The 22,838-nt window shown below is 38.4% G+C and overlaps 1 protein-coding gene and 1 long non-coding RNA gene across 5 annotated transcripts in view; one reads left to right on the top strand and one right to left on the bottom strand.

The window, feature by feature from the left end:
- Positions 1–16,236, top strand: part of LOC106962097 (uncharacterized) — a 41,040-nt gene extending 24,804 nt beyond the window's left edge. Inside the window, exon 3 of the long non-coding RNA XR_001427899.1 lies at positions 16,153–16,236. This is a non-coding gene — a long non-coding RNA (uncharacterized LOC106962097). The remainder of the gene's footprint in view (positions 1–16,152) is intronic.
- The window catches only part of LOC106962096 (voltage-dependent L-type calcium channel subunit alpha-1C-like), a 43,732-nt gene extending 21,601 nt beyond the window's left edge, over positions 1–22,131 (bottom strand). For 2 of the 4 annotated variants that reach the window (XM_015056270.1, XM_015056268.1), the window contains exons 1-17: positions 22,070–22,131; positions 21,594–21,700; positions 17,878–17,965; positions 17,674–17,781; positions 17,543–17,595; positions 17,302–17,448; positions 16,652–16,853; positions 16,206–16,364; positions 15,720–15,830; positions 13,048–13,131; positions 8,181–8,267; positions 4,419–4,556; positions 3,268–3,333; positions 2,828–2,919; positions 2,148–2,310; positions 1,857–1,984; positions 1,675–1,771 (exon numbers count right to left, since the gene is read on the bottom strand). In XM_015056270.1, the coding sequence (XP_014911756.1) occupies positions 1,675–1,771; positions 1,857–1,984; positions 2,148–2,310; positions 2,828–2,919; positions 3,268–3,333; positions 4,419–4,556; positions 8,181–8,267; positions 13,048–13,131; positions 15,720–15,830; positions 16,206–16,364; positions 16,652–16,853; positions 17,302–17,448; positions 17,543–17,595; positions 17,674–17,781; positions 17,878–17,965; positions 21,594–21,700 (1,830 nt within the window). In that variant the 5' untranslated portion in view covers positions 22,070–22,131. Of the gene's footprint in view, positions 1–1,674; positions 1,772–1,856; positions 1,985–2,147; positions 2,311–2,827; positions 2,920–3,267; positions 3,334–4,418; positions 4,557–8,180; positions 8,268–13,047; positions 13,132–13,941; positions 14,026–15,719; positions 15,831–16,205; positions 16,365–16,651; positions 16,854–17,301; positions 17,449–17,542; positions 17,596–17,673; positions 17,782–17,877; positions 17,966–21,593; positions 21,701–22,069 lie in introns of all 4 variants that reach the window. The other 2 variants (XM_015056266.1, XM_015056269.1) reach the window with 2 other exon arrangements.
- Between the last annotated feature and the right edge of the window lie 707 nt (positions 22,132–22,838).

Below are 22,838 nucleotides of genomic sequence, written 5' to 3' on the forward strand. Positions count from 1 at the left end.
TTACGACTGGCTCAAGGTCATAACAAAACGGGAGACCATGCAGGGGTTAAAGTGTATAAAAATGAATACAGGTCCTTCTCAAAAAATTAGCATATTGTGATAAAGTTCATTATTTTCCATAATGTAATGATAAAAATTAAACTGTCATATATTTTAGATTCATTGCACACCAACTGAAATATTTCTGGTCTTTTATTGTTTTAATACTGATGATTTTTGGTATACAGCTCATGAAAACCCAAAATCCCTGTCTCAAAAAATTAGCATATCATGAAAAGGTTCTCTGAACGAGCAATTAACCTCGTCATCTGAATCAACAAAGTAACTCTAAACACCTGCAAAAGATTCCTGAGGCTTTTAAAAACTCCCAGCCTGGTTCATTACTCAAAACCGCAATCATGGGTAAGACTGCTGACCTGACTGCTGGCCATCATTGACACCCTCAAGCAAGAGGGTAAGACACAGAAAGAAATTTCTGAACGAATAGGCTGTTCCCAGACTGCTGTATCAAGGCACCTCAGAGGGAAGGAAAAAGTGTGGCAGAAAACGCTGCACAACGAGAAAAGGTAACCGGACCCTGAGGAAGATTGTGGAGAAGGGCCGATTCCAGACCTCGGGGGAAGCAGTGGACTGAGTCTGGAGTAGAAACATCCAGAGCCACTGTGCACAGGCGTGTGTAGGAAAGGGGCCACAGGTCCCTCATTCCCCAGGTCAAGCTACTTTTGAACCAGAAACAGTGGCAGAAGCTGACCTGGGCTACAGAGAAGCAGCACTGGACTGTTGCTCAGTGGTCCAAAGTACTTTTTTCGGAATAAAGAAAATTTTGCATGTCATTCGGAAATCAAGGTACCAGAGTATGGAGGAAGACTGGGGAGAAGGAAATGCCAAAATGCCAGAAGTCCAATGTAATGTACCAACAGTCAGAGATGGTCTGGGGAGCCATGTCAGCTGCTGGTGTTGGTCCACTGTGTTTTATCAAGGGCAGGATCAATGCAGCAGCTATCAGGAGGTTTTGGAGCACTTCATGCTTCCATCTGCTGAAAACTTTATGGAGATGAAGATTTAATTTTTCAGCACAACCTGGCACCTGCTCACAGTCCCAAAACCACTGGTATTACTGACCATGGTGTTACTGTGCTCAATTGGCCTGCCAACTCTCCTGACCTGAACCCCATAGAGAATCTGTGGGATATTGTGAAGAGAAAGTTGAGAGATGCAAGACCCAACACTCTGGATGAGCTTAAAGCCGCTATCGGAGCATCCTGGGCCTCCATAACACCTCAGCAGAGCCACAGGCTGATTGCCTCCATGCCACGCCGCATTGAAGGCTGCAAAAGGATTCCTGACCAAGTATTGAATGCATAACTTAACATAATTATTTGAAGGTTAACTTTTTTGGTATTAAAACACATTTCTTTTATTGGTCGGATGAAATATGCTAATTTTTTTAGACAAGGATTTTGGGTTTTTCATGAGCTGTATGCCAAAATCATCAGTATTAAACAATAAAAGACCTGAAATATTTCAGTTGGTGTGCAATGAATCTAAAATATGACAGTTTAATTTTTATCATTACATTATGGAAAATAATGAAATTTATCACAATATGCTAATTTTTTGAGAAGGACCTGTATATAACAGATGATGTAAAGAAATTTGAATAAATTATTTTACCTTGCACGCCACGCGGTGTGGACAGAGCTTTCCAAAACCGAGGGGAGGCTGAATTCTCCGGAGCAAGGTGACCACGTCAAGGTGTTTTATCCTCCCCCTGAAAACAGTGAAGAAGTCATATTGTAAATTTGACCATATCTCTTTTGTCATGCTAATTTTATTCCTGCTCACTTAAAACTTACTTGGCCTCTGGGTCGTATTCGGCCCAGATTCTCTTAAACTCATCAAGATGATGAGGCCCCAAAATTGACCAGTCACGTGTCAGATAGTCAAAGTTGTCCATTATTACAGCCACAAAAAGGTTGATGATCTGGAAAAGGAGGACAAAATCAGTCTCATCCCTTCTAGCTACCAATAAATGACATTTAAAATTTTAAGCTTCAATACTATGATCTGAAAAAGTAGAATAACTTATAAATTAAGTTCCCTTGCTCAGAAAAGTACCTTTTTGTCCTTTTGTCTTCTGCACTTACCAGAAAGGCACACAGCATGTAGAAGCTGACAAAGTAAATGATGGCAAACTGGCTGCCACAATCGTCATGGGTTGTGCTGTTTTCATTGGTTGACCCTTTCTCGCATGGGTGATTGGGCGAACACGCCAGCATGATCTCTTGCCACGCCTCACCAGTTGCACATCTGACGAGCACAACAAAAATACAAACATGCAGCATGCAGAGATCCATGCAAAAATATTTAAATACACAAAAAAGAAAAGCAAAATTGCATGTAAAGATGTATGCAAAAAACACACACATACATAGAGGGAGACACAAGAAAAAGCACAAGTGTGAGCAATTACAATAGCAATTTCACATCTTTACATACAGTGCCTTGCAAAAGTATTCATACTGCTTACTTTTTTTTTTTACATTTTCTCAATATGATAAACTTTATTGTATTTTATTTGAATTTCACCATCACAAAGTAGTGCAGAAGGAAGATGAAACTTACAAATTAAACATCAGTAGTGTATCATGCATTTTTTTTTTCATTCAACACCATATTCTAAACCCCCAAAAATATAGAGCGTGTAATATCAGCATTAATACAGCTGTTCTGTGAAGGCTTTGGATAGAACACTGAAGAACAACGGGGTCAAACTTATGAACAAAGAAACGTCAGAAACAATGACATCCGCTCTAATCGCGCTAACCTGAAGAGCAGCAGCACTGCCTGAGGGAACGTCTGGAAATTGTTGTTCCTGTTGATTTGCGTGTGGTCCCGCAGCGCTATCTTACCAAACATCTGCACAGTAGGAGCGAAGGGGGGGGAAAGAGGGACAGTCACAGCGTTCAGCAAATGATGTCAGCATTGTCAAGAGGGCGGTCAGAAATAGAGGCCGGCTGTCTCCAGCAAATCAAATCAAACTGCAACTCCACATCAAGAGGGAAAGAGACAACACAGCAGCTTACACAAGCAAAGAAAATACAGGATAAGGGCCACAAAAAAAGAGAGAAGAAAACAGTGGTCAAAAGAAGTGAAGAATGACGATTTGACTGACTCCAGGTGGACAGATGAAACATGAAGTTCTGCTACAGGAGAGGAAAGGAGAAAGCTGACGACGGGGTTCGGGTTGCAATGGGAACAGCTTACCTGCATGCCAATGACGGCGTATATGAAGAAGAGCATCACTATTAGCAGAGCTACATAAGGCAGAGCCTGGAAAAAGGAGAGAAACATCAGTGCTGAGCATTTAGAAGCAATACGCACCAAAACTGCAGACCATTCACTTTTAGTTCCCTTTTCTTCCGTAGTTATGAACTTATTGCTATAAGAGGTCAAAAGTAACTAGTTGGCTCTTCAGGAGGTAAAAGTGAATGTGTCTGAAGTGGCACAGCACCAAAAACAAGCCAGCAGAAACCATCTGACGACACAGTTAGAAACCTTAAGACGGGAACTGATCTCTAAATTTCAGGCATCAGACCAGCTTTACCAGAGATCAGCTGCTGAGCTGTTGGCTAAAATTGCTCCTGTACATTGGTTAGTCAGGCCAAATCATTGTTTTTAAAAACTACTTAAGACTAAATATTATATATATATAGAGCTAGAAAATGTCACAATTTTTAAAACAATAAAACGGAAAAGTTGATGAGTGACTTTAGAGGATTTTGGGATGCCTCCATACAGTAGAAATGCACAACCAAATTCTGATGATGAAGTTGCCTGTGAAACTCTGGACTGCAACTGCTTGGATTGTAAACATAATTGACAGTGCAACAAGAAGTGGCCCAACTTACCAAGCACAAGAGAGAGAACAAATTCCCTTTTGTCTTTTATCTGCAAGTCAATCAAATGATTTAGATTTTTTTTTTGGTGCTTTGTTGAACTTATGTCATCTAGTGCTTATCTTGCCTACAGGGAAATGACGAGCTTTAGAGTTAGTGATAGTAGGATGTGTAAGAGTTAAAGGAATTGAGAAGGGAGCTAGAAGATGAAAAAAGGAGAGGCGGAGAGGGGAAAGAAGTAGAAAAAAGTATTTATAATTTCATCCTATTTCCCTAACTACGCTGCTGGAATCCAAACCTCCTCTCCATTACCTCCCTCATCCCATCTCCATGACTTTCTGCAAAAATAAAGAGCAGGGAGGGATGAGGTAAGGAAAGGAGACATTGTTGGGTTTCAATCGTGTAATCTTGGCTCTTCAAACAAGACCGTAGTTTTATAAGAAAGTGCAAAGTGAGTTAGATTAGCACTTGTGCGCTGCCCCATTTTCTCTAGCATGTAGTGTCCGGTTCTCCCCTCACTTGGAAAGATTTGATGAAGGTCCACAGCAGGGTCCGAATCCCTTCCCCGCGAGATAGCAGCTTCACCAGCCTCATCACGCGGAACAGCCGGAAGAAGGTGATGGAGATCCTGGCGTTCTCTTCAGAATTCTGAAGTCCCTTTTGGTGGGGTTTGGTGTTTTTTTTTCAGAGGAAAAAAAAACACAGGACGCATGGGAACACATGCAAATTGATTCGGGAGGGAAGCACACACACACACACACACACACACACACAGTTCACACACACACAGTTCACACAGACGAGTATAAATGGGCAATGACAGACATGCGTATATGCACAAAGACACATGAGCCACACAGGTCGTTTGTATGCATATTACCATAAACACGAAGTCGTGGATGTAAATATGCATAACACACATATAAACACACACACACACACAAACACACAGAGTTAATAAATGGAAATCAGCGTCCTAAGGAAATCCCATCAAAATCAAACAAGAAAAGAGATCTGGGAGAGAATCGGGCAGTCATGCTTATTTACGTGACTTCATGGAAAAATTATTTGGCAACAAATAAAATTATCCAGAAGCTTCTTAATGATAAAGGTCTCTGACTCCTAATTGGCAAAACTGTATTTTTGATCTGGATGGCTATGCTTCTTGGTCAGTCACAGCAACTGAGACTGACCAAAAGTCTTCTACTCTGACAGGTACAGGTGCAATTTTAATAAATTGGGTTGCAATCTAAAGTGAATCCCATATTTGTTACACACTGACGTATTTCGAGAGTCCATTTGTATTACTTTTGGTGATTATGGCATACAGTTCAGCTCAAAATATTGTTTTTCAGAGAACTTGACTATTATCTAAGGCTAATAATAAAAAAAATGTCCAAAAGTGTCTATACACTATATAAACACTTGATATTTTGTGTAAGTGCTGCAGACACGCAGATCAGCCTGTAGCTCTGCTGAGGTGCTAAGAAAGCCCAGGTTTCTTTAATAGCTCCATTCAGCTCATCTGTATTGTCACTGGCCGGTCTAGCACAGTGATACCTCCGTTATTATACCCAGTATTTGTACTTTCGTCAACATGGCCAGGTAGCAAGTCCAAAAGGAAAATAAAAAAAGATTTAAATCATCTTAGACGTGTATGAAGTGACTTTTAAAGCATCAACTCCAGAGACTCTGTGCTCTGTGAATCTCCTCCAAAGTAGTGAATGGATTTTCCAGTGTGATGCAGCTCTGGTTATCCTGGTCATTGGTGTACAAATTTCTACACTTTTCCCTCCTTCTACATTTTTCATTATACTGTTCCTTGAACAAACAGAATAGCATCAGTTACCATAATTAAATTACTGAAATTGATTTTCTCGATTACATTCTAATTTATTAAGATGCACCTGTACATACTTCCATGAAACTATATAGACACCAGGTAAAATCAGATATAGTGTGAAAGCCCAAGCGTGTTAGCTAATTATCATAGATCACAACTGGAGAATAGGAAAACATTGTAGCTAAGCAAACACTTTCATGTCCCGTATCTGATTACATCTTCCTGAAACTTTGTTAAACACCACAGAAGTTGCCTTTTCAACAATCAATTACTTGGCGTGTGTTGGAAAATTTGCCTTTTTGTTTATAAATTGTTTATACAAAATTTAAAAAAATGCAAATTTGGAGAAAACCCTTATTTCCAACATCTTAAAGCCACTGACGCTGCCCACAGGAACTAACAAGCGATTAAATATTTAGACGTCTGGCGGAGTGCTTTTCTAATATAGATTTATTTATTTATACCACTTCTGCTCGCTCCGTGTGGGGAAAAAAAGGGGACGATATAAAGTGCAGTACCAGTTATCAGTATTTCTGTCCAGCAAAAACAGTAAAAACTACAGAGACGATATGACTAAGGGTCTAATTAATGGGTTAGAAGCGAAGTCAGGACTAACAATAAAAACAGCAAAAATGACGAGGAAATATTAAACAATCTGAAAGTGACCCATGAAACACGGCATCCTGTCTAAAACTTTATTCTATTTTGCCATTTGTATTTTTCCAAGAAGCCATCAAGTCCTCATGTTAATCCCACAGAGAACACACTGTGTGCTCTTACAAAGAACTGGTCATTCTCCACACATCTCATTGCAGTTTGGGACAACAGAATATTACACATACCTTTTAAAAACAACACTTAGCTAAATTATGGGTAATTTTGTGCGCTAAAACTCAAACGTTTTTATTTTAGGATGAATTTTGCTACCTTTAACGATAGAAGTCAACTTCTTTTAAGGATAGATTTTGTCCCAGACTCCACTGACAGATAAGTGGAAAACGACGCGTCCTTCTCAGGAGTGGAAATCACAGTTCAGCACTGCAAGTAATACCACAACTGGACCACAGTGGGCGCCACTGCACCAAGAGAAGAGTTGGGCAAGTGGGCAGGAGAGGTACAGTGACAGAAAGTGACAGAGAGAGGAGGAGAGCGAGAAGGAGAGGCTGAAGATGAAAAATAGCTTGATTTAATCAGATACAAACAAAACGGCAAACAATTTGAAACTGAAACATAGACAGGTGCAGTGCCTGGCTAAAGAGAATGTTTTGTCACAAACATTAATTTGTGTAACAGACCAAGACAAAGTTGCACATTATTTTGAAGTGGAAGGTTTTCTTTTTTGAAGAAGATAAAAAAAAAACCCTTGAAATTACATCATGTATATTCTCTCAACTTCAGTTAAGCGTTTCTGATAGATGCATCTCTGCTCCAACACACTGGAATCAAATGACTCAGTTACCTCCTAAAGCATATTATCAAATTCAGCAGAAGCCATTTGTTAACTTAAGGTGGGTTGGAGCAGACATGTATAAGAAAGCTGCAAGATAGAATATTGGGAACTGGAGTTGGAGACGATTTATCTAGTCCATTTCATTGTGTTTATTTAAGATTGTTGTTCTGGAAGATGAAGCTCAATCTTCATGTCTCTTACTAAGATTTTCCCCCAGGCCTGCCCTATATTTAGCTTCAATCATACTTCCATTTACTCTGACCAGCGTTCTTGTCTCTGCTGAAACAGAGACAACAATGGCTTTCAGTTGCCTTGGAGTGCACAAATAATTGTCCTGTCAACAAATCCGTCCACCTGTGAACTTTATACTGACGTTAAATGGACTTCACTGAATAATTAAGTTATGGTATCAGATAAAAGGGGCTGAATCTATGTTTTATTTGCAAATAATATTGAAAACCATAATTTTGCTTCCCCTTTATAAATTACTTTGTGTTGGTCTAAAACATTAAATGCATATAAAATATACTGAAGTTTGTTTTTATAAACTTGGTCCTTCTTAAGGCACTGCAGTTAGATGGATGGATAGATAAACGGATGGATGTGGAGGCCAGTGGAGAAGAGAAAAAGGCTGCGTGATGGCGTGATCATGATGACTTGGACCAACGTGAAAGTTACCACAATAAGAAACACAACGGTAAATCTACACAAGTCACAGGACTCCAGTTATACCAGACCTGCAATACGCAGTGTCCCTTACCGCACATTCACACACGCACACACACACAGACATATACATTTATATATACATTCACAATATAAACAAGATGAACAGGGATGTAACTCTGAGCATGCTCGAGCGACAGGAGTAAGATGACACGCCGGAATGCTTTTGATGGTCAGAAAGAGGGATAGAGAGAAGAAAGGAGGGATGGAAAGATGATGGAGGAGAGGAAGGGAGGCGGACGAGGTTACCGTTGGGGCGTACCATTGGCCTTACCACATGGGGGTGAGAGGAGGAAGAAGAGGAAGAGGAGGACGAAGAGGAGGAGGAGGACGAGGACGAGTCAGCTGGCTTTAAGGAAAGGCAACAAAGATCAGCACCAGAGTAGCGCCTGCATGCCTTCCTGTATGTGTGTGTGTGTGTGTGTGAGAAACCCACTCCCCCACTTTCCCGCCTCCCTCAAACCACAACACAGGAGTTCAGACTTTGATCAACCTTCACATATTGGTGACAAGAGTCATCTCATCTGGGCCTAAAGGGAGATTTATGTGTGATCTTAGGGTACAGGCAGATGGCCGCCATCGCCTCCCAAGGCCACATAAAATCCCTCCCTATCAAAGCAGCGGATGGCTGAAATATGTAGAACCTGTGAGGAACACATCTGTCCGAAGCTTTAAGGTCCCCAACACTTCTTGATTGATAGAGCTGTCTAGATCTTTATAGGCTGATGTCATGGAAACAGATGTCTCTGCATATATGATGTGGCCTCACTAAAGTTGAAGTAAGCCGCTTCAACTGAGACGGCGTGTTTACCGAATGCATCTAGTTTCATGAAGGTGATTATTTTTGGCTGATGGTGGCTTGAAAAGTTAATAAGAATTGGGTTCATGTGTGTCTCGATGCAATTTATTTTAAGGCCATTTGTGTCCATTGCAAGACTTGGCAATAACAGCCTGTAGGGAGACACCTGCTGGTCAGCCCTGGGATTACAGCATTTAAGGCTGGAGCCGTACGAACAAAACGTTTAGTGACACTCCGTGTTTTAACTGGCCATGTTAAAATGCCTTCCCACAATATAACTGCAATTAAAAATTATTTGTAAGGCTGGGTTTAAAGAAAGGGGAGGAAGTTAAATAGGAAAGCAACTAAGAAAAGGAAGTGAAAACCGGAAAGTCAGGGGATAAAAGTGTTATAAAATCATGGATAAAGAAAAAAAAAAAACACAGGAAATACTGAATACGAAATATATTTTGGGGAGAAGGAAGGGATTTTAACAAGGTCATACACATAATATGATCACACACGTATCATGAATAAAGCATATTCTTGTAATATTCACTCCAAACTTTAGTGAAAGAGTTTAAGCCTTTTTGCCTATAATCGATTTCTGTACAATGAGATCACTTGACTCTTTACATCCTTTCTTCAAACCATAGCTTTTACTTAAGTATGCTAATAAGCATATTCTAGTAAATTAATTTACTCTCTATAAGTTTCCCTCAAACTAAAGTATAAAATGGAGATCAAATTCTAAATTTGAATCAAAATGTGCATCACCAAAGTATTTAATAGTGTGCCCATTTATGTAACTGTATCCAATAAATTAGTTTACTTATCACTTGAATTGCACAATATATATATATATATATATATATATATATATAATTATTTTTATAAAGGAATGCCTTTTGTTACATCAGAAAAACGTAGTCTTTTAATTGGGTTCTGCAGAGTAAAAGAATCCGTATGGTTGAATAAAAACTTAAAAACTGTATGTGCTTAATTGATCTTAAATAAGCTGTAATATACTGAGTTAAAGTACTTCTAAATTTTCAGCTTAAGTAGGAACCACATGACAAACTACAGGAAAACGGTGTCCCCGAGTGAAATGCTACATGTGGTGAACGCGTGTCCAGAACAAACAGAGACAAACCAATCCAATAAACAGTCATCTGTTCAGGCCGAACCGTGCAGATGTGAGTGATTCTATCTGCAGCTCTGGATTGACGAGCTTATTTAACTTGAGCTGCTTTCTCACATTGCACATAAAATTTTCAAGCAAAAAAAAAAAAATCAGTTCCATGGGTAACATGGGAGCCCTCTTCAAATTGATACTTTAAGGATGTCAAGTTCTCTAATTATGAGAAATGTTTAAGTCATTACATGAAATGTATGCTAAACGACATTTCATGATGATGCAATTAGCGGATTGAGCTGCGAGGACGAGGGGAAGCCCATGTTACCCTGCTTGCATTTCAGGAGAGCAAGCAGCACCACAGACCGACGAGAGAAAAAAGATAAGGAGAAGGAGATATAAACATCAACAACAGAAGGTAAAGTGAACTGAAAAAGCTCAGAAAGTAAAGAAGAAAGGCAAGAAAGGTAGGAGAGGAGGAAGCATTCCAAAGAGAGAGAAATAGATGCAATCCATAACTGGCATCTTCTGCAAGACATCACGCAGAGCAAACCACTACCAATCTGTTCGTACTACTTCTACACAAACCAAAGTAAAATGTAAAAGAATCCGGACAAAGTTTAAGAAGCACCCGCAGGATGCTGGGGGAGAATTAAAGACCCAGCAATAGGGAAATATATTTTTCTTTCAATAGCTGCAAAAAAGAAACAAATTCAGCTAATCTAAGTCAACAGGCACCCAACAGAGCGGGAAAGTGGGCGCACCCAGATGGGATGTTTTGGCCTTTTAATTATTTACTAAAGACAAAGTGATAACATTTTAAAAGCTAGTCTGTCACGACGCTTCATTTCATACTTTATCAAAAAAAGCATTTCTTGTGCTATGCAGTTGGGGGGGAAAAAAAGGACTTGGACTTCTGTGACTAATGAAATGAAGTGGCAGGCTAACATTTAAAATGCCTATTTAACAGGGTCCTGGTTCAAAACAGGCATTGCTATCAGGATTGAAGTGCGGAGGGTTTCTTAAAAAAAAAAAAAAAAAGAGAGAGAGAGAGAGGACAACAAAGTATAGCTTTGGATACTCAATGCCCAAATTATTAAAAGCCTTCAAGTAAATAAAAGGAAAAGGACTTGGTGCATGCCTTTAGATTAGACGTCAGAATAAAATAAATTACTCATTCAATTAACCAAATCAATCAATTAATCTCTCAAACTGATCCAATCAGTTAACTAAGGTGCACAATTCAAACCAAAGTGTGCAGTGCAACATCAGTGAACTGTATAGATGACAAAGGTGTATATCACTGGCCCAGTAAACCTTGACATTCAGGTGACTTTTTTTTTATTGTTCTTTTCAACTAATATGAATTGTTATTATAACAATTTATTTATAAGATCTATATTCATTTAAAATGAAAATTCTGCCAAAAAATGGATTTTGTTAAACAACTATTTCCTGCAAAAAAAGGGGAAAAAAGCTGAATAAAATATCCAGATACAGTTGGGAATTTATCCTGTGTCTTTTAAAGGCAGCGTAGTCAGCCTCTCGTGGGGCAAATGGATTCTCTTTCTAAAGCCATGAGGAAAAAGTGCCAAACTCATACACTCCTGGGATAAACCACCCTTAATTTGTATGCAAAAGCCACTGTTTTCTGAGGTAAAACGTGCTTTTCAGCTCAGGGGAGTAGACCGATGTGCCACGAGCATTCTTGTCCTCAATGAAACTAATATCTGATAATATGGGATCATTTTCAGCTAGCAATATACATCCAGCGCCGTTTTCTTTATTGCTTTTGTAAAATATTTGCCCGTCAGTGGCAAACCTAACTTTTATGTGTATTAAATAAGCTAGGGATGCACCAATTACTCATTCACAACCACTTTAAGATTAATTAAGATGGCCATGTCTTAGCAGCTACTTTAAAATGGGTAACCAGAGTGTATAGAGTTTAGTTTTCTTAGTTAAATGGCCAAAATATTCACTTACTGTATGTTGGTGTAGCTCAAAACATTTTTATGAGCGAAACTTGAAGAGATTTTGTGCATTTGGTGAAACATCAAGTCTTGTCATGAATGAAAACTGTTGTGATGTAATCCTAACACGAGTGGGTTGTTAAGTTTACATGCTACATTTAATTGCATGCATAACCACAGTAACTTTTTACTCTAAGTTTAAAATAATCTAAAGATCAATCGGTTATTTAACCGTTCAGATAATGGTAGTTTTTTTTTCTTTTACTTTAATAGAGAATATGCTGAAAGTTTATCCAGAGACAACACGCAGTCGTCTCTTCAGAAATGGTACCTTAGCATCACATAAAGCAACCGTTGACCTTAATATGTAAACACAACAGACACTGAACATTTTGACTTTGTCTTTGGGGGAAGTCATTCTTATTCAGCCCCACTGCTGACCATAGAGCCTCAATGCCGATATTAAATGAAGTCATGCATACATTTGCATAAATTTCACGGAGTACTGAGTAAATCCATTTATGGATCAAATTCTCCCCCCACCCCATGTATGCACATTATGATAAAAGCAACTTGTAATATTTTTTGCCCCCCTCATTTAAGCTTCAAGTGTTCCTGGTAATTTATGAATCGAGAGTTTTCGATCCTCGGGTCAAAACTGAAAATATCTTCCGCTGTTCTTTAATACTTGAAAGAGTCATGCTTTTTGCATGTTCGGAAAACAGAAACGGGCCTGGATATGCCACCTTTGTATCTCCCATGCTATACAGTGTCCATCATGCCAGGGGTAATGTTTCGTACTTCCCTCTGGCAGTGATGAAAGATCGGATAATGTGTAACCAAACCAAGTGCTGAGGAAATGCAAAAGGTTTCTATTGACAAATGCAATAGTCTTTGATGCTACCAACGCTCAGCAGACCGAGGCATGTGCACCCATCTGTAGCCGTTTCAAATATTTGGGAATCGCATCAAAAGAATTGGCAGTGAGAAGACGGGGAACAGTGTGTTGCAAAACATGCGGTTTTTATCGTAAAAAAAAAAAAAAGGGGGAATAATGGTGACCGTCTTTTAATTTGATTCTGCAACATCTGTGAATTTCAATGGCCGTCTCTGAAGTTCACTTGGTTATTTGAAAAGCTTGCGAGATAGGAATCAGCGCTCGGTCTGTTTGTGTGTGAGGGAATGGCAGAACAGGCAAGGCAAAAGGAAGGAAGGAAGGGAGGGAGGGAGTTGGACTACTTACGTTAACCTCAGTGATCGCTATGTCAACAATGCTACCCACAACTATCAAGGCATCAAATGTGTTCCATGCATCAACAAAATAATGCTGTGTGGGGGATGGAAAGAAAAAGGGGGGAAAACAACAGAAGAACAAAGAAAAGGACAGAACGTAAGACATAAAAAAAAGAGATGGAAACGACAGAAATCAAAGGAGAGAGGAGAAAAAAATAAGATAAAAACATTACATACAGGAGCATTGGAGTTCTGAGCAGGAGGAAAGAGGGAAAGAATCAACAAAATTAAACGGCGAACAAAACAAAAGAAGGGGCAGTCTGAAAAAGATGGACAGCAGAGGAGGAGCAGCAGCGGCTGGTCATGCTTGTCCATGAGAGGAGATGTCATCAAGAACCACAGTCAGGAACAAAATCACAACAACAATGAAAAAGTGCCTTCTGCTGGAGTTAAGAAGCTGCGTGAGACTGCTTGTCTCACTGTCTCACTGTCAGTGAGTTAGTTCAGTTAGTGAGGGGTATGGGTGATCAAATGAAATAAATCTAGAACCCAACAACATTTCAAATACAGCAAAGAAGGAGAGCGCAATGGATAAACTCTGTAAGGCTGAACCCTGCCTGCGAAGGCTCTTCTTTCTTGTTTGGAAAGCCGTAAGGCTGGGAGAAGGTGACGAAGGGGGTCCCCCTTAGTGGCAGTGGCCATCTTGGATTTAAGTATGAAGGGAGAGGAGAAAGGAGGAGGAAGAAGAAGTAGGAAGAAAGAGAAACGGGCTGACAAAGAAGACAGAAACTGCAGCCTGACAGAAGAAGTCGAGAAGAGGGGAAAGAGAGCGTAGAAAAGAAACACGAGACGAGGACAGGAAGAGAAAAGACAACGAGAGCGAAAAGGGGGGCATCGTACTTACGTTGATCTCACTGAGAATGACGTCTATTATGCTGCCAATTACGATGAGGAAATCAAACACATTCCAGGGATCACTAAAGTACCCCTACACAGGATGAGGTGAGCAAGAGGAGGAGGAGGGTGAGAAAGGTATGTTAGAAGGAAAACAACATCTGCTGCCACTTCGCAGCCCCCATTAAGGTGGTATGAAGCTGTACAGTGGACTGTAGAAACTTAAAAAAACAAAAAAAAACCAATCAGCTCAACGTGATGAGCTGACACATAAAAGTGCAAGATGTTACCATAACACTTTGGACCCGTTCAAAATGGCGTGTTCAACTGTTGTTGTTTTCGGTGCCTTGCAAAAATACAGAAACCCCTTGAACTTTGTCACAACTACAAAAGTCCATGCTTCTTTTAAATTAGTTTTTTAGGATTTTATGCACCAACAAAATGATTGATTGATTCAAACATAAATGTTCAACACTTGCCACGTACTTGCAGTTTAGGTGGTCTTAGTAGATTTGCAGTGGTGCCATAGTCTTTCCATTTCCAGGCAATGGACTGAACAGTGCTCAATAAGATTTTCTAAATCTTGGGGTTTGGGTTAATTTTGCTACAACAAGACTAAGGGCTACCTCTCTAATTAAGCTGGTGCCCGGTGTATCCATCATGTTGGTCTGGCACATAAAATCCTAATAAAGTACAAACTTCTGGCTGTAAGATATAGCATGTAAAGTACATAATTAAAATATGTATGCATATACACTTTTGCAAGACACCATCTATACCGGACTGCCATTGTAACATATTAACTGATGTTCTATATAGTAGCTCTATAAATAAAAAACATCTTAACTAATCTTTGGTATGATGGCTTTAGTCATTTTTAGGAAATCATAGTAAACTTCAGGCATATTAGAATTTATTTACAGTACTAATGAATAGATCGATTACATCTAACAAGCTCACATAGGCACACATGACTTGTAAAACTAAGGAGGGCATCATCAAACACTACAAGTCTTGACAAACTTGCTTAAAACCAGAAGCATACGATCATAGCTCCCAAATTAAAAACAAAAAGAAATTAGAAAAGCCATTTAAAACATTTAGACATCCTTTTGGCTGTAAAACCTGCTTAAAAAGAAAACAATAAATTAGACGGCAGTAGACGTTGTCCAGATGCGATTTCATGCTGGAGCCAATTCCAAGATTACCTGCAAAGTAGACCTGAGCCTTTTTTCACATTAACAGTTCAATGATTGTCAAACCACACAAAGTGGCATGCGTTTCTAGCAGAAATTCCTACAAGAGCTTTGCAAAGTTCAATCATGCAACAACAAAGAAATATTTCTTACACATACAGTAAATATTTCATGAGATTTAATGTAATTTTCTATACTGAAAGATTCCTTTATAATTACAAATGTTATTGTACAGCATAAATTTGAAACCTGAGCTCTTAATTCAGGAGGTAGAAGTTATGCTACTGATTGTTTATAGGGATTTTTCCATTAACGCTGCTGTAATTGAGCGAAGCATTCCCATCTGTTACTGTTTGAGTTGCTAATACACAAGGGGATTATTAGCCTGGACCAATGAATGAATGCAGCTACATAGCAACCACAGCGAAGTAACGAGGGAGCGGTGAGATTAAAATATGCTGTGCACTTTCTGTTCTGTTATGCCTGGTTATGGCAAAACCGATGCCCCTTAAATTATATTCGCTTGCGTTGTTTATATCACAAAATAATAGACATTCTCAAATCTACAATTAAGTACTTGTTGAAAACGTACCCTGGGCTTGAAGGCGATTAATTTTAGGATCATCTCTACTGTGAACAGTCCTGTGAAGAGCATGTTGAGGATGTTCATTGCATCATTGAAATTTTTGGTCTGTCCATGGTGCTGCAAAAGAGAAAAAGGGAATGTAACAGTATCACTAAATGCAGCACTCTCCACAATTTTTGTATGGCTCATCCAAAAAAAAAAAAAAAAAATCTCAGTCAGCAACAACAAAAATCTAATCTTTGATTTCAAAACGTCTAATTAGTGTCCATAAATCCTGAATTATACCCAAAGTTGTTTCAGAATCAGTAATTCCTAACTTGGGATTTTCTTCCCACTTGAATGAAAGCTCTTGATTTCTTGTTAGTGTGTATTTGTACAACTGCAATAAAAGCTGAACATTTTCAAAAGGCTTTTTTCTCTCTCTCTCTCTTTATACCAGGCTTGCTGAAAACTCTGGAGAGTGCCGAGTGTCGGTGTACATGTGTGACTCACCTGCATGGCCAGACAGATGGTGTTGAGGAGGATGAGAGTGAACATCAGGTACTCGAAGTAGGTAGAGTTGACCACATACCACACCTTGTACTGGTAAGGGTTCTTGGGGATGTAACGACGCAGAGGTCGAGCCTTCAGGGCGTATTCCACACACTGACGCTGAAACACATCCACAAATGTGAGCTTTTACCTCTGATATTGGCTTGCATGGTAGTTCTCTTTTTTTATACCCCCCCTTTTTTTTATTTTTATCCCTGACTATGATACTGTAAGAGATCTAGAAGAGTTTTTTGGTAGTCTTGTCTTATTGCTGCAACCTGCCTTTTTGACATTATTGAATCCCATTATCAAGTAGGACAGTCCCTTATTGCCTAACGCTCCCCCCCCCCGTCCATGACGCTGATCTACCGCACCATAAAGCGCCCGCAGACCAAACCAAGCACTACCTGGTTCTTGTCCAGCTCACAGTTCTTATACTCCTGCTCTCCTTGCTCCTGAAATGTGACGATGACGAAACCGACGAAGATGTTCATCATGAAAAAGGCGATGATAATGATGTAGATGATGAAGAAGATAGAAATGACCACGCGGTAGTTGTAGATTGGTCCGACATCTTCAGCGTGAGAGTCTATGGCTCGGTACAGCAACCTAACAGACCAGAGCAGATGGAGAGCACGAACAAATTTCAGTTAATTGTCAGAGATAGATCCACAAAAGAGATGAGTTAAACTTCGTAGTGGCTTGCAAAAATATTCGTACCTTCTGAACTTTTTTACATTTCGTTACCTTACAACCACAACCTGCCTTTTCCGTCTATTTAATGTATTTTATGTGGTGAACGAATGCAAAAACAATAAAAAAAATCACATAAATGTAAAGTTGAAACAAACAGTCGAATAGCTTTCAAAATTGCATCCCTAAAATAAACGCCACCATAACTGCACAAAAAAGTATCAACTAAGAAGGGTGGAAAACAAATGGATGTCAAATTTTTTATTTGGAATAAAAAAAAAAGACAAAATAGAAATTTCTTATGTGAAAAAGTTCAAGTAGTATGAAGTCTCCTGTAAGTCAACGTAAGTAGAAAGAAACACACCCGGGCCAGCCCTCAAATGTAGACACGGCAAACAAAGCCATCATTCCCTGCAGGACATCGTCAAAGTTGAAGTCGCTGTTTTCCCAGATTCTCAGGGCTTTTTCTGGTTTCCTCACGTCCCCATCCTTATACATGATGTAGGAACCTCTGAAAACACAAGTGCGCACACATTGACGTCCAGCAAATAGAGTCTAAGAGGAAAAAAAAAATACCATTCATGGTAAAGGGGGTGTTTTCATACCTGCACTCTGCCTGAGTCTGTTTGGAGCTGTCACTACAGTAGAAGAACTTGCCCTGTTTGAAAGACGTAGAATTTTTATTTTTTTTTTCTTCCTTCAGCTAAAGACGGATGTTCTGCTCTCTTTTCCTTACCTTGAATAGTTGCACTCCAATACAGGCAAACATAAACTGGAGCAATGTAGTGACGATGACGATGTTGCCGATGGTTCTGATGGCCACAAAAACGCACTGCACGACATGCTAAAAACCACAGCAAAGATTACAGTTAGCGTATTGATGTCGGCCTCTTTGAACCAGGAGAGTATTTTCTTTCTGTGTGTGTGTGTTTGTGTGAACCTTTAGTCCTTTGGCTCTGTTGATGGCTCTCAGCGGTCTCAGCACTCGCAGGACTCTCAGGATCTTTACAACATTAATTGCACTGGACCTGAAAAAAATGACGTGGTAAACTAATACCCACTCGAAAGTACCTGCATTTTGGAGGAACTCGCATCACAGCTCGTCTGCGTTTTTATTTTACCCCAAACAAGAAAAAACTCAAACGAGATAAGGATAATCCTATTAATGATTTTTCCCCCTCCATTATGACCCAATTATTAATAAAGCTATAGCCATTCTAATATTTTTTAATATTTTCTCTGACAAGAATGATTCACAAGAGACTTTATCAGCAATTTTTTAATATAATACAGACACACAAAAACATTGACAAGAACACGGGTACAACATGAAGAGACCAACATAAAGACACAAGACGTTTTACAAGCAAACAGAGAAATTCTGTGCTGTAAAAGAGTGTCAGGTCAAGCCGACGGTCAAACAGTGTGAACCCTTAAAGGAGGTGCTCAAAAAAGAATGACTTGTACGGAACTACAAAAGGACCAAATTTATATGTTGACATTTTGAGTTTATCCACTAACTGATTAGTAAAACCAAGAAGACTGGTTCTCTTAGCAACTGAACCAAGTTTCTGTGCATAATTAGTTACTCTGAAAGCCAACACATATGCTTTTATAAAAAAAAAAAATACAGCTTATTTACTGTAAATTAGAGATGGGACTGATCCTTTATCAATATTGAACCCAGCACCAACATGTTTTTGTTGTTGTTGTATTGGATATGAACTAAGAGCACAGATCTATTCATGAATCCAGGATCTGTGATTATGTGGTGCTGGAGGTGATGTTCAAGGCTAATTTTACTCTGGAAGTGTGACATTACAGCCATAAAAAATGTTAATCACACGCAATTGCAACATACTGGAACAGTTAAGTCTTCTCATTGGTTTTCTTAATGAATTAGTGACACACATGGTGTTGTACATTCTCTGTGCTTCCTTTGGAATTTGAACTTGTAAAATGAACAAAAATACATTTTGCCCATTTGTATTGGGATTGGTCGTTGGTACGCTACGGCTATTAGGAAATCTCACTCGTTTTCCAAATTACAACTGAAATGCTTTTAACTAGGGAATCAGATTTTTTCCAGTAAACACCAATCATTGCATTTCATTTTCAGATCATGTTATAAACATTTTGCACTTAAAATGGCATTAGAGTTGAAGGTCGTATTTTGTGAAACAGCTAATCAACTCCGGGTAAAGTCCTTTGGCCTCTTTCCTCCGTGTTCTCAACAGATTTTGCAGCTTAATGTGAACGTAGGCATGAACAGATCACTCTCGTGCTTATTATGTAACGATGTGTCTTGAAAATATAAATCATGTAAACATCTTTAGCTGGCAATGCCTCTGTGTTGCATTCATACAAGCTTATTTTTACACCATTATCAAAACCAGCACTAACTGCATTCAGGATCGGCAAATATTGATATCAAAAGGTAATTAAATTCCTATATCAGGATTAGATAAGAACCCATCTTTCCATTAGAATCGTTAGAAGAATTCAAAATGTCAACATAAATTTTCAACAGGGTGACTCTGGGGGAGGCTAAAGGAGTGATTTGAAGAGAAACATTATTTTTGAAAAGAGAAAATAGGATAAAAACACCTGTTGTGCAACTCTTTACAGAGGAAGGAAAAAGTCTGAAAGCAGTTAAAGGCAGTTTCCGTGGAGTGGGATGTTATCAGCCACATATCACAGTCAAACTAGCTGTGAGGATATACTCAAGTTATAGCACATTCTTTGAAAAAAAGTAATAGTTTAAGATATTGACTGAGTTGAGCGGGCTGACAGGGATGAAGAACACTATTTACCAACCACCTGAAGATAAGAAGTACTCTATCCATCTAAAAGAAAAGCAAAAATACAAATGGGACCATAAGATATTAAGATAAATATTGGCCAGGATGCCAATAAAAATGTTCCATGTATATACGGAGTGCTTCAAAACTATTTACATTCTTAAGTTTTGTTTTTTTTTTTTTTAGTTTTGTCATGTTGCAACCACCAACTTATGTGTATTTTAAAGTGAAATTCATTTCCAGAAAAATAAAAGTAGGAAGTGGAAAGAAACTGATACTTACTGTTAAAGAAAAACTTCTGAAAAGAGGAGCATCCTTTATTCTAATGACTAATTATACATCTTCTAAATAGAACTGGTAGCCCTACAGTTTCACAAATGCGTTGCACAAATCTCAGAATTTTATTTACTACCATCCACTAGAAGGTTTTCGGCACATCTGCACAAACATTTTTTATGTCTTACAAATTATGCAGACCCAACAAAGCCCCAGGCAAATGTTTCAACTTGATAGACCTAGAAAATTTGTCATTTAAGTCATATGAGATTAAGACAAATAGACTACAAAACAGCTGAGTTCGAAAATCTCAAAAAAATAAAAAATAAAAACAGTTATTTTGGTTTTATGGAATAAAATCCCAAAGAAATACATTAGAGTTTGTGTTTGTAACATGACGGTCTAAAAAAAAAAAAATGTTCAAGGCGTGTTATTACTTTTGCAAGGTACTGTTCAGTGTGTTAATCATCAATCCAAGCCGGCCTTGCTTCTCTTTCTATTAAACATGACAAAATAACCACGTGTCGACTTGCATTCACCTAAACTTCTGATCAAAGTGCCTCATAGGAAAATAAAAAAAAAAGAAAGTGCTATGTTGTAAGAGCCACAGGCACAATAAAATGCAGCACCATCACAATTAATTCAACTGTGATACATTCATGAAAAATCCCACACACACTCATTCAGTACCTTTAACAGGCAAATAAAACCCACTGAGTTTAACATTCACGTGTAATTTCTATAGCCCAGGAGAGTATACCTTTATTCAGAAACAGCAGAAATGAATTTGACCCATTACATTAATAAAATGGGTGACTGCTCAATTTATCCAAGACCCAGGATAATTTAGCCACTGAAAAAAAAAATCTTATGGTCAAAAACTAATTATGCAGCCTCCTGCAAATACATATTACGACATAAATTTAGCACTAAGTCATTTTTTTTTAATACAAGACATCCAAGCACAAATGGATGTGCTTGACATTTTTTAGGTTACTTTTTTTTTTAAATCGGATTTTCATCGAGACCTACTAAACTCTCCAAGACCATAGAAATATCAAATCAAAAGAGTGACAACTTTACACGGTAGAGGTGAAGGTCTATTAAAGGGGTTATTAATACAGACTAATGTGGACTTACGTCGAGAAGTCTAGTCTATTAAGCATTAGAGACAGAGAGTGTAGCAAAGCATATTAAACATCACAGCAGTTCAAGGAGTTATTAGACTAGAAGCAGAAAGTAAGGAGCAGAAAACATCCTTTTTAATAAACATCACAAAGGGATAGAGGGTCTGATGCAACATCGTGTGACAAAGTTAAGGTAAATGTGAAGCGTGGCAGAGTTCCAAGCTCAAATTGTTGTCAAACCGCTAAATACAGGTGAATTAGCTCTACAACTCATGTAGTCAACCCCAATCTTTTGTGCCATGTTAGAAAATTAAACACTATTAAGTCTTGATACACATTTGCATTGCTTTCCTAAATGATGATGAAGGTATTCTTGCAGAAAGTTATGATTACATAAACATTACCCTTTAAGACTGTAAAACATGCCGAGCAAAAGTTGTCGATGCACTTACTGTATTCCAGAAGAGATGAGAGAAACGCTGACCACTACTAAGTCCAGAATGTTGAAATAATTTCTACAGAATGAACCTTTATGGAGGAAGGCTCCATAGGCTGTCATCTGCAATTAAATGGACAATGTTTTCTAACATGTTTTTTTAATATGGAATAGTTACATTTTGAACTAACTCAGCCTCATCTAGACCTAATTGCTAACAGTATAGAGCTAATTACTTTCACAGAATCTCAAAAGCAAGACAAATGTTGGCAACATTTATCAGAGTGGGGTCATAAAGTCCTCTCTAAGGCTTTAGGATTTTAACATAAAATAACGGTAGTTGTTGGTGCCTTTGTATTTACGCAGAGTATTTCTGCATGAAATATTTAAGCTTGTTTAATCTGGAGAGAGTGTGCCAAAAAAAAGAGAAAAAATATGTGTCAAAAGTATTTGGCATGCTCCAAAATGTATGTTATAACCAGTAAACACTACCTTAAGAATGATCTCAATGGTGAAGAGTCCAGTGAAGACGTGATCTGCATAGCCCAGGATCTGAAAGCACAACAGGAAGCATTGTTTTTTTGTGCGTGTCTCATTTATATAACCATTAAATCTCGAGGAGTAAACAGAAATATTTCATAGTTGTTTAATCTTTTCCTGGAATGAAAATGTAACTTTTTTCCCCTCTAACAGTGAGGATTTTTCTGACCTAAATGTTATCTTTCTTATGTTCTACTAGAGCTGCATAAAATATTGAATCACATTCATCATTGGAACATCAATATTTGCAATACTGCACCCGCAATGGATTTCTTGCATTAAATTTTTGATAGGATATTACATTTTAAGAAAATATTTATGTATTCTAGGGCATTCATACTTTGCTCACAAATAATACATTTGGACAGTTGGATGGACTCCAACTGCTCTTGATGCCTATACTGGATGTATGGTTTGGTTTTTGTAAATTTAGATGAGCAGCAATTTTATAGTTGGTATTTCCTGATTATGAAGATCAACACATTTCAGTCTCCCTTACTGAAATGGTATGTTTGCTTTTCTTTTCTCATTTTGAAGCCTTGCCAAGAGAAATAGGCCTCTTCTTTTTCCCTTTTACTGATTAATTATTGATGAACTTTTGGAATAAATGTAAATCATCAACTAAAATAGCAACAATCCAAAAGAGCACCGTGGGTGACTCCACATAAACTAACATTATACAGCATTTGTTAAGATTTATTTCAAAAAGAGACAAAAATAA

This window comes from Poecilia latipinna, unplaced genomic scaffold (genome assembly GCF_001443285.1).
Source record: "Poecilia latipinna isolate Pla-1442-1.1 unplaced genomic scaffold, P_latipinna-1.0 Scaffold1371, whole genome shotgun sequence".
NCBI lineage: Eukaryota > Metazoa > Chordata > Actinopteri > Cyprinodontiformes > Poeciliidae > Poecilia > Poecilia latipinna.